The sequence below is a fragment of the Pollachius pollachius genome, assembly GCF_949987615.1.
Source record: "Pollachius pollachius genome assembly, chromosome: 14".
Taxonomy (NCBI): domain Eukaryota; kingdom Metazoa; phylum Chordata; class Actinopteri; order Gadiformes; family Gadidae; genus Pollachius; species Pollachius pollachius.
Window position 1 is genome coordinate 18688260 of NC_136947.1, and position 12241 is coordinate 18700500.

The following is a 12241-nucleotide window of genomic DNA, read 5'->3' on the forward strand; positions in this document are numbered from 1 at the left end:
GTGGGTGCTACACACTGGTGGTGGTTAGTGAGGTCCCCCCTTCTCTGTAAAGCGTCTTTGAGTGTCTAGAAAAGCGCTATATAAATTAAATCCATTATTATTATTATTATTATTATTATTATTATTATTATTATTATTATTATTATTATTATTATTATTATACCATTGCCTATCAATGTCAATATCGAATATGCACCAGTCAAAAGATCCGAGCTTCCCCTGGTGTCGCTGAATGAATCAATTCAAACAACAATACGAACAAAACTGTTTTTATATATATATCCTTTTGAGCACTTTGTTTGGTGTTTGCACAGACAACAGAGGAAGAATGGCGTCTGAAGGTTTGGTCACTGGGTCATGTTGACGCCCCTGCACTGTCGCGGCGGATCCACAGTCTGCATTCTCACCGTCAGGGTCCGGACAGTGCAGGAGTCTGTTGTTCTGTCACATGCTCTACTTGGCGCTGGAGCTTATTTGAAAGCAATTTTGGAAGCTACAATTGGACAATTATCACTTAGCCGGTAAGTCCCGTTTCTTAAGGCCAAATATATGGCTGCTATAGACTACGAAACATATTATTGTGTATATTAAAAACAAAAAGCAACTTGTGTGTGGTTAGCTTGTTTTTCTGTGTTGTGTGTAGCACAATATTCCCGTTCTTCCTGTGTTATCATGCACAAAACTATTTACCCGTGGTGGTGTGAGCGTTACTTCGCGCGTAGCAAGCTGCATGTTGTAACTCCGATCAACTTTTAGCAGACTATCCAACGATAGGAGGTCGATGAACGTCCCTGGATCTCTACCAACGTTATAGCACTCTCCATCTAACACCCGCACACTGGCGCGCGTTTACGCAAACACGCGCACTCGCGCACGCACGTAGACGCGCCGACCCGTCACACAAATACACGCCAAAGAGCAACAACACGAGAGACAGAGCGATAAACAGAGAGGCAGAGAGATTGCATTGAGAGAGAGTGTATGTTAATGTATGGTGGCACCATACATTAACATTGGTGGTTTCCACCTCCACGCAGCAGGGGGGAATGGACCTGCTGCCAGACCTGTGGAGGGAGGAGTTCTGGCTGCCTCCGGGGGTGAGCTGGCTGGACCTGGAGCAGCTGGCCCCCGGGGAGCGCCCGCGGGCCCGGGACCTGCTGCTGACCCTGCCCCTGGCGCTGGGCTTCGTGGGCCTGCGCTATGTGTTTGAGAGGTATAAGGACACACACACACACACACACACACACACACACACACCCACACACACACACACACACACACACACACACAAACATAAAAACATAACACACATAACACACACACACGCACACATCCACAAGCACACACACACACACACACACACACACACACACACACACACACACACACACATGCTGCTTTGACTGTACTTGCCAACCTCGTTTGCATGTCAACCACAAAACAAGTATGGTCGAGCAGCAATATGCCAGCCTATTGGTTATGAGATATAGGAGCACTGCGTGCACTATTCTGTAAACACATATTCGGTCAAACAAGCATATTTCAGTGTTTATACATACATTATTTACTAAACATACCAGCTCTTCATCAGACTTGATGTTGTTTGAACGATGAGTCCTGTTAGAAGGAGCAGAGGAACACCAGTTGAATGCACAGTTTTGCTTCTTCGCACACACACATGCAAACATTCACCACATACACGTGTGCACGCATCCATACATAAACACACACATACACATGTATATATATATACACATATATATACACACACAGGCACACACAAACCTATAAATGTATGTGTGTGTGTGTGTGTGTGTTTTTGGTGTGTGTGTGTGTTATGTTTACATTGGTGTGTGTGTGTGTGTGTGTGCGTGTGTGTATTATATCAACATCGGTGTGTGGGTGTATGTGTATGTGTGTGTGTGTGTGTGTGTGTGTGTGTGTGTGTGTGCGTGTGTGTGTGTGCATGTGTGTGTGTGTGTGTTATCTAAGTATACATGTACATGCAATATGTTCTCCATTGATGTGCTGGTTTTGTCTGGTTCTGGATCAACACAGGTGTAACCGTACTTGTTTTGCCTTACTCTTAGGTTCCTAGCCCCTCCCATTGGCTGGTGTTTGGGGGTAAGGAATAGACAGCAAGTGGCGGTAGTCCCCTCCCCAAAGCTAGAGTCCTTTTACAGCAAGCAGAGCAGGACGCCATCTCAGGTTGGTATCCAGGGGCTCTAAACACACACGCTTACACACACACACACACACACACACACACAGACACGCATGAACGCAGACATGCGTACACAGACAACACACACACACGCACACACGCACGCACGTTAGACCCCTTGTTAACTAAAGGCGTGCACCATCAGAAGTTGAGATCTTCCTTATTTATATTTACAATTACCCATATAATTGTAAAAGGTTTTTAAAAACCTTTTACAATTATATGGGTTACCTTTCAACAGAGCTCTTTCAACTAGGGCTGGGCGATTTGGGCCAAAATGAATATCTCGATATTTTTTTACTATATCTCGATACACGATATATGTCTCGATATATTTTGAATCTCCTCTAGAGCACATCATAAATGCTCGATTCAACCATGTCTGGCATAATGTTACTACATGTTATAATAATTCGAGTATTCCTGAAACATAAGTCTGCATGTAGATTACATGAAACAACATATTGTTTAAACTCATTAGTGCTTTCTATTGGAAGAATTTAGAACTTGCACATAAGAAAAGGAAAATCACAGCAAGTTAGATTTACCAACACAGCATTTATTCAAACCGTTAATTATTTTCGAGCAAAAACAGAACTCAAAGCCGTTTTTTGTTCCACATCTTCCTTTCGGTAGCCAAACCACTGCCAGACGACGGATCTTGTACTATTCTTTTTTGAAACCAAATCCTCCGTTTCCATCATCTTTTCTCTCTCTCTCGTTGTTCTCACTCAACGGTAGGAGATGAGTGACCGGTCGCTGTTCTCACTCACCGGTCGCGTATGTGACGTCACACACGCGACCGTCACACACGCGCGTAGAATCTTGGAATCTCGCGGGGGGAGTGAGTGTGTTTAATGCATATGAGTCTGTGAGGCAGAGAGCCACAGGAAAGAGCGAGAGAAGGGAACACAACGAGTATGCCGGCGGCGGCAAAAAGAAACATTACGTGCCAATTTGTATTCGATGTTCGCGACAGGGGCATTTTATACATCGCCTGGAGAACATCTCGCGATACATCGCATATATTCGATATATCGCCCAGCCCTACTTTCAACCCCGGCAGGTTCATGTTCCTCTCTGTGTAAACACCTGGGACCCACTCCTCGTTCACATCGCGCCCCCAGGCCACCAGTGTGATAAAACCCCATGACAACGGCAGCACAAAAGGCCCTATTCACCAGAAGGCCGTCTTGGTTCTAAACCAAAGCAGGGGGGAAACTAGGTGCTGATTAACAATAGCCGGAGAAGATTAGCCCTCAGTTTTCACTACTTTTTCAGTGATTCTGAACATCTGAACATGATAACGAACGCAAAACGAGGAAGTGCATTTGATATGGAGAAATAGCATAGGTAAATGAGACGTACTTGGGTTGACTTTTATCACTGTAAAGCAGATGGTATTATTTACAGTGAATTCATTTTATTAGAGAAAGTAGGAACCTTGCCCTATGCCTCCACAGGCCGAAGGTTGCAGACATTGGGGCTCAAACCGGGTCCTTTTGTCTGGGAGTCCAGCATCCTAATGCCTCTGGTGGCATTATTTACTCTGTACATTTTTTTGTCAAAGCAGCATTAGACAGAACAATAAAGAAAGGGTTTGAAACAGCTTGATTGCTGCTGCTCATTGTAAGCATCACCCTGGTGGTGGTGCGTCATTTGCATCCATGGTAACATTTATACACTTGGCATTTTAATGTCTGTCCACAATAGAAAAAAATGCTTCCTTGTTCTTAGAATGGATTACTCGTGTGTTTGTGTGTGTGTGTGTGTGTGTGTGTGTGTGTGTGTGTGTGTGTGTTTGTGTGTGTGTGTGTGTGTATTATGTTTGCCATGAATGAACATATCAGTTTCTAATGAAATTACTGTAAAGTTTGACATGGTTACACAATTTTACGAGCAGGAACCGTTTACTACCGGTACCTCTTAATGCTGGTAAATGTGTTTCTTCTACAAAAGAGTCTGTTCATCATTCAGCCATTGATCCATTCAGTCATGAGTTAATGCTGTCCTGTGCCCGGTCCCTTTCTCAACAGAGGGAGATTGTCCATTTGATGGCCGAGTGTGGCAAGACACAGAGGCAGATCCAAACGTGGTTCCGTTTCCGTAGAAACCAAGACCGGCCTTCCAACTCCAAGAAGTTTGGAGAAGCTGGGTAGGTTTTGTTTTTTTGGACGATCCACTAAAACCATTAAAAAAAAAGAAGGAAAGACGATACTTTGATGGTTTTGTGCGACAAAGAGCAAATAAACTGCTCCCTGTGTGTCAAGGTTACCAAGTTCAACCACCACAGTCCTTGTGTGGACTCTTGTGCCCTGTAGCATCAGCTCTTGTTTCAACACGGGAATCTTGACACACAATTTTTTATTTTACAGTTTTTAAGATTATAATGTCATTATTAGTAATGCATGCAACAATCTGCTTTCGATTTCAGCTGGAGATTCTGCTTCTATCTGATAGCGTTCGTGGCTGGACTAGCATGCGTGATCGACGTGAGTATCAACCCTGTTAATCTCTGACGTCTCCAATGTCCTCAAGGTATTCTTACTGTACCTGATTGTGTGTCTGAGAATGTCTTCAGGATACAGTTGTTCTGCACCAACACATAGGAGGGAAATAACTACATTCTTTAAAGTCTATCTGTTGTCTGTGGTCTGTGGTCCTTCTGTTGTCCGCATTCAGCCTTAACACACGTGTGTGAAATATTGATATACATATAACATTCAACAATATCTGAATGCAGAGACCCTGGTTCTCGGATCAAAGAGAATGTTGGAGGAACTATCCTTTCCAGGTGAGAACCACACCAGACTCACCTTAATGACTTGCTATTTTCTCAGAAAATGCATTTTGTCCTGAATTCACGTGAGCATGTTGACCCTTAATTATGTTAACTAAGTGTGTGTGTGTGCGTGCGTGCGTGCGTGCGTGCGTGCGTGAGTGCGTGTGTGTGTTTGTGTGTTTGTGTGTGTGTGTGTTTGTGTGTGCATGTGCATGTGTGTATGACAACAGCCAATGGAGAGGGCTCACTACTGGTACTACATGCTGGAGCTAGGCTTTTACTGCTCTCTGCTGCTGAGGATCTCTGTGGACGTCAAGAGGAAGGTTCGTACCCTAACGCAACAACTTACCACTACCAACCCACAGCCAGCAGACTCTTGCCCCTGCCCACTACTCAACTCTGTTCGGCCCTAGTCCGGTTTAGACATGTTCAGTTCCTCGTTCCTCTTTCAGGACTAGTTACTTATTTTATTGGTCGAATAGTTCATGACTGACAGAGGGAGAGTTGTCTGGTATTAATGGAGAGGCAAGAAATATCATTTTTCAAAGAACTATCTCATCTCTATCAACTGCACACCTTCAATTTGACTACAAAATGATTGCGGAGGTGATGCAATGCTCTACTGATAGGATGTAATCCGACCTGTTATTAATAAGTCATGATTTGAATCAGAATCAGAATTACTTTTATTACATCTTATGTACAAGTACACAGGAGTACAATTCTTAGGCATGGTTCCTCAACAGCCACATATCAGCAACAATACAAGATAAAGTAAACAAAGATAAGTACAAATACATTTTTTTACAAAATAAGTAAAAGTAAGTATAGCAACATAGATCACAATAATAAATAATAATCCAAAAATAAAATAAAGTAAGTAATAACAAGAGAAACTAAGAGTGGTATTAAGTAATATTAGGTAATGAGGTGTAGTAAAGTGTAATGTAAGCTTTACTCCGTGGCTGTTAAAACTACCACTAGAACACTTTACACTGTAAAGTGTTCAAGTGGTAGTTGTAGCAGCCACGGATATGGACCCTAATGTTGTGTTTGTGTGTCTGTACCCCCCAGGACTTCAGGGAGCAGGTGATCCACCACTTCGCCACCATCTTCCTGCTCAGCTTCTCCTACTGCGCCAACTACATCCGCATCGGCACGCTGGTCATGCTGCTGCACGACTCCTCGGACATCATACTGGAGGTGAGGGGCGCCGTCGTATATTGTTGTATTTCTCCCAACACACATGTCCGTTTGTTAGCTTCTAGGGTGTGTGTGTGTGTGTTTGTGTGTGTGTTTGTGTGTGGGTTTGTGTGTGTGTGTGTGTGTGTGGGTGGGGGTCTCTCTCTCTCTTGTCATTCTCATTCATAGTCATAGGCACATAAAGAACCTACATTAAAAACATTGTAGGTCTCTCATATTTGATGGATGGTATAGTGATTGTTATGGTGGTTATTCTCATGATTGTGGTGGTTGTGGTTGCAGTCTGCCAAGATGTTCAACTACGGCAGCGGCTGGAGGAAGACGTGTGACTCTATGTTCATCGTGTTCACCGCCGTCTTCCTCATCACTCGGCTGGTGCTCTTTCCCAGCAGGTAACACCCCCTCCAGCCTTCCTCTTCCTCTCCTCACTAACTTAACTTGGGATGATGAGGGCTATGATGAGTATGATGATGATAATTAAAAATCCTAATTCTAAACCACTGTTGGCCGACAGTTCTAAAATCTGAACAGAGAAGTAGAGCTAAAACAATAAAATGCTTACTGGTAACTCACTAATAATGAAATGTCTTCCTATGTAACAAAGTCTTCAGAAGGTCTTATGATGATGATGATGATGATGATGATGATGATGATGAGGATGAGGATGATGACGAGGATGATGATGAGGATGATGATGAGTATGATGATGCTACCCTGTGATGCATCGTGATAAAAATGGCTGACTCGTGAAAGATCCACTGTTGTCCATAGTATGTAAATAGAGGTTAATGGACTACATGGAAATGATGTGGGTGGTGGGATTGGCAGGGTAGGCTAAACGTAGCCACAGATCCAGGTGGAAGTAGCTCACGGGTTAAAGTGGGTTGATATTCAACTGGAAGATTGCTAGTTCAATCCCTAGTGTCCAGGTGTCCCTGAGCAAGACACCTAAACCCTAACTCTGTGCAGGAATGGGTGAATGTGAGTCAATAATGTAAAGCGCTTTGAGTGGCCACTGGTAAGCAAAGCGCTGTATAAATGCAGTCCATAATCACCATCATCAGATTCAAATTCTTTTGTCGAGCCAAGATATCAACATGGAAATATCAATTAATTGACAAAAGCAAATCTCACACCCACAAAAATACTCACCCACCCCCACACACACACACACACACATACACACACACCCAAACACACACACAAACGCACTCACTCACACGCACACACGCACTCACTCTTACGCACACACACACACACACACACACACACACACACACACACACACACTAACTCACACGCACTAACTCTCTCAAACACACACACACACACACACACACACACACACACACACACACACACACACTCTCACACACAAACACACACACTGTGTCCCCTCCAGAATCATCTACACCACCATGGTGCTGTCCATGGAGCTCTTCCAGCCCTTCGCTGGATACTACTTCTTCAACGTGATGTTGATGGTGCTGCAGGCGCTCCACGTCTTCTGGGCCTACCTCATCCTACGCATGGCCTACAAGTTCATCTTCCTGGGCAAGGTAAGAATCGTACAACCGTTTTGGTTGTACAATAAGGGCTGGGCGATTTGGAAAACAAAGTAATCAATTTATGATTATCACAGTATGCTAATGAATTCAAAATATCGTTCCAAACAGTCTAACTGAGGGTGATTACGCTTAGGTACATGGACAGTAATAGTATGGAATCAGACTAACACACGTTTTTCTTTCCCTTCGATGTTCCAAAGTGTCATCCCTTTACAATCTTATGGGCATATCAAAATTTATTGAAATGATTAAACAGGGTATTATGATCAGTCGATATCTTCTTTCGCGGCAATACAATACCATTCAGAGACAACAATCAATGATATTGAATCATTGCCTTGCCATACATTCAAATACCCTGTATAAAAATACCTATGTTTTGTCCATTTGTCTCTATTCCTGCTAACATCCACCTGTGGCTCCGCCCCCAGCTGGACAAGGATGAGCGCAGTGATGAAGAGAGTGAGGAGGAGGAGGAGGAGGAGGAGCAGGAGAAGGAAGGCGAGGGAGAGGAGGGAGGAGAGTATTGCTGGGAGAAGCGCACCAATGCGCTCAACTCTAAATTCACCATGCTGACCCACAGCTGTGTGCTGAACAACCTGAACAACCACAGAACCAACGCCGTGGACCGCTCTCACAAAACACAGTGACCTGGCCGCAAGGCCTCCACTGACCTGACCCAGGGACACACAGTGCTATCCGTTTATAGGGCAAGACTGAAGGAGAGCCAGGGTGGAGGTGGTGTTTCATCTGCATCAGGTGTGATAGTTGGAGGTCCAACCCATCTGTGTCTATCCCAGGTGGGTTTGGATCCATGATGTTCTGGAGCACCGGACCAGAGCAGTTCTGCCCCTCTTCTGATAGTAGACATGGGCCAGGACACACACATGAGGTAGCAGCAATGTTTTCTGAAGGATTCTATTTAAATATCAAAAGGTTTATGACGAAATGAAGGTTATAACAAAATCATATTAAATTAATTATTCTGCCATACTAACTTCTTGAGGATTTTCTATTTCATTTCTTAAAGGCCAAGCCTGGAAAAACCTTTCTTGTTGCCTTGTTCTTTGTATTAGCATTGGTAGCCTGTGCCAGTATGGCTCACCAAATATCAAACCAAAACGTCAAGGCACACAAAATGTAATTCATGGGAAAACGGTTATGAAGAATGTCATAGGCATTATGATTATGTTATTAGTGAGATTTTTCCCCATATTGCACTTAAGTCAGTAAACTCACAGTCAAATAATTATCAAACATATATAGGCTCATTGAAATCAGATAGTCAACCATTGCAAGAAATATGTATTAAAATGGATGGGACAGGTTTGGGAGAGGAGAGAACTTTCAGATTATCCAGCAGCAGTGTTGAAATATGAGCAACTAAACCTAGTCCAGGAACTCAAATCAAACACACAGACACACACACACACACACACACACACACACACACATACACACACACACACACACACACACACACACACACACACTCAAAATGTAATATGTTTGCCCATATGCCCACCGGTTATAAACCTCGTTTACCAGAGCTAGAAGGAAGTGGCTCTGGCCTGTAGCAACTTGAGGACTGTTGAGCCTAGCTGTACTTAACAAAAGCAGCAACAGCAGGAACCATAACAAATATGTGTAATACAATATGAATCTAACTCGGTCTATGTATGAACCGAATATTGGATAGAACTTGATCCTCCTTCAAACTAGTTTTACTTGTTTTTTTGTTCTTACAAATAAGTTTCGGCAATCCTACAGTTTAGTCAGGTCATGTGTCTGTCTGCAACGACCCATTCTTAGTCCAACAGTCATTTTACTTCCATGAATGATGCTTAACGTTGTTCTTTATAGAAAATATAAAACCGACAATTTGACAAAAAGTAGTTATCTCATTATTTGTTTGATGACTTTGCACTACAGGGGAACTAATACTTATTCTGTATCATCATGTGAATGATGTATCTCTAATTTTAAATAATATATTTGTAAATAGAACTTCTAAATCAACTTAATTTAGATTTATTCATAATGTTCAGAATTGTTGGTTTACTTTATTTATCTCATTAAGATGATTGCGACCATTTTGTCATATTGCTATAGTAGGCCTTTACTTTTTAAAAACAATACACTTAACGTGAGAACGTTTCTAGAGCATCAAACAAAAGTGTGTATTTTATGACGCTGTTAACCGATAGGCAGTGTTGTAACTGAACGCGTTCATTGAACAATTGTTCATGAACTCGTTCATATTTTGGGCGACCGTGAACTGAACATACTGTATTACTGCCCGATGAATGAACGTTACTGTGAACTCGTTCATTCTGGTGTCTGTGAACGGCACGCTCACTCGGTTTAACTTCGTTCAATATGGGGGTTATTTGTTTATCAACACGGCGGATGCGCGCAGAACGCCGTGTTGCCATGGTTATCGCCGTGCGGTTCATTTGCAGTTGCGGTGTTGTCAACTTACTTTTACATTAAACTGTAATCAGAAAACGCGGTTATATGCTATAGACCATATAGTATCTGTCGTATAAAGGCTGGGACGAATTTCAAATTATAAATATGTACACTTTATGTTGAAAGTATAGACAGTCGCGATTCCCATTGAAATGAATGGCGCGTGATTATTCTTCAAAACGAGAGCTGGTAAATTGTGAAAAATGAATTAAACTGTAATCAGACAACGCGGTTATATGCTATAGGCCCTAGAGTATCTGTGGTATAAAGGCTGAGACGAATTTCGAATTATAAATATGTACAATCAGCGGACTAGAATACCTCCTAGAATCATTGCTTGTTGGCCAGAAACGGAAAGGGGGGCTGTTTATGTTTGGTTGTAGTCTTTTCGCTTGGTTCTCCGTCCCAACAGTAGGGCTAGAACCGAGCGAAAAGACTACAACCAAACGTGAACCCCCCCCCTTTCCGTTTCCTGTCAACGAGCAATGAGTCTTCCAACAGAAATCAATGGGATTTACAAAATGCGCTAAATGTGCAATAAAACACGATAGAAACTGTATATCGCTACGATACTTGATTCAACCACTCTATTTCATCCTAGACAAACCACAAAGGGGGCTCAATGTTCAAACTACCGGAAAAAAAGTATAACTCACAGCAACATATTGAAAAAAAGAACTATGAACTAGTTCATTTTTTGGAACTGTGAACTTAGTTCAACATTTTCAATTATGAACGTTTAACTGAACTAGTTCATTTTAAAATTTGTGAACTGAACTTTGAACTAGTTCACGTAGAAAGTGAACTTTCTCAACACTGCCGATAGGTTGGTATTTCGAACCCATGTGGACATCATTGTTTTTATTACTCTGTGCCAGGGCCGGCGCTTGGCATAGGCGACCTAGGCGATCGCCTAGGGTGGCAAATGTGGTGGGGGCGCCCTCTGGTGGCGCCCTTAATTAATTAATTAAAATATACGAAACATGCGAAATGAAACCAAACATGTTCCCAAATGGAACGGAGAAGGGAGGGGGCGGGGGAGTGGTGCGGTGCACTGAAACGGTGCACTGAAACCCTCACCGTAGTAAGCAGGACAACCCCCCCCCCCCCCCCCCAAAAAAAAAAAGTCCTGTCCAGGGCGCAATTTAATGTCGAGTCGACTAGGGCACCGAAACGGCCAGCGCCGGCCCTGCTCTGTGCGCCACTACAAGAAACGAGGTCATATCAACCGGTTATTTGCTCAATTCTCCGTTATTATTTATACCCCAAATTCACGATGAATCTGTAAATGTATGATCAAAATATGTCAAGTAACTGGCGTCGGCTATTTACTTTTGTAGAAAACAGTGTAAATAAGGAGATGCCTTGTATGTCCCTTCACACAAGAGGCCGCCATCGCATCATCACCAACCGACCTGTTCTACTAACGCCTGCTTTAAGCATTGCGGTAATGAGCCACACGTCGTCTCCGGCGCGTCAAGCTGTGAATCGAGAGGTTGGTCGTTCAAACCCAAGGACGGCTTGGGTTTTTGTGTTTACGTTAATATTTATTTAATTATGACGTCTTCCTCTCAGGTTAGTATTTCTCAAAGTTTAGTCTTCAAAAAAAAACATCACATGGTTGTATATTGTGGCTAAAGCAACACCGTTGAGCTACTTCACCCAGCAGATCTTATTTAAATCCGCACCACTTTCATTTTTGAAACACACAAACTGCTTTTCAACAAAACTATTACATTAGAATATTTAAGTCAGGGTACTAGATCCTAACGGCTCAAAGTGTAGTCTCTACTTCTCAATGGGAGTTTGGCCATTGATTCAAGCCTCTGACACCTTAACTCAGTGAGAGTTGACCGTTTTTGTGTAAACAAAAAACGAAAAAAAAATAGGACAAACTTGCTAAAAAAAAAGCAACACGCTGTAAGAAATAAGAGTCAAATATTCCCAGAGTTGGTCATAACCAGAGTCTGAGAAGATGGGTACGCCGAAGAT

General features: G+C 42.8%; 1 protein-coding gene across 2 annotated transcripts; it reads left to right on the plus strand.

The window, feature by feature from the left end:
- The first annotated feature begins 400 nt into the window (after window positions 1–400).
- LOC307085631 (ceramide synthase 2-like) lies at window positions 401–9773 on the plus strand. 2 transcript variants are annotated; one of them, XM_079750491.1, is made up of 11 exons: window positions 401–521; window positions 1038–1213; window positions 2091–2208; window positions 4261–4379; window positions 4659–4716; window positions 4968–5018; window positions 5237–5329; window positions 6081–6209; window positions 6492–6601; window positions 7612–7768; window positions 8209–9770. In XM_079750491.1, the coding sequence occupies exons 2-11, from the start codon at window positions 1047–1049 to the stop codon at window positions 8425–8427; spliced, it is 1221 nt and encodes a 406-aa protein (XP_079606617.1). In that variant the 5' UTR covers window positions 401–521; window positions 1038–1046; the 3' UTR covers window positions 8428–9770. The 2 variants fall into 2 exon arrangements, with proteins under 2 accessions (XP_079606617.1, XP_079606618.1); XM_079750492.1 differs by having other exon boundaries at window positions 402–521; window positions 1041–1213; window positions 8209–9773.
- Window positions 9774–12241: the final 2468 nt, after the last annotated feature.

Excerpts from the sequence above, each read along its gene's own strand:
- LOC307085631 (XM_079750491.1), top strand. The coding sequence starts at position 1,047 with ATGGACCTGCTGCCAGACCTGTGGAGGGAGGAGTTCTGGCTGCCTCCG. Across the intron at positions 4,380-4,658 it reads AAGAAGTTTGGAGAAGCTGG|CTGGAGATTCTGCTTCTATC; the intron begins GTAGGTTTTGTT and ends TTTCGATTTCAG. Across the intron at positions 7,769-8,208 it reads AGTTCATCTTCCTGGGCAAG|CTGGACAAGGATGAGCGCAG; the intron begins GTAAGAATCGTA and ends CTCCGCCCCCAG.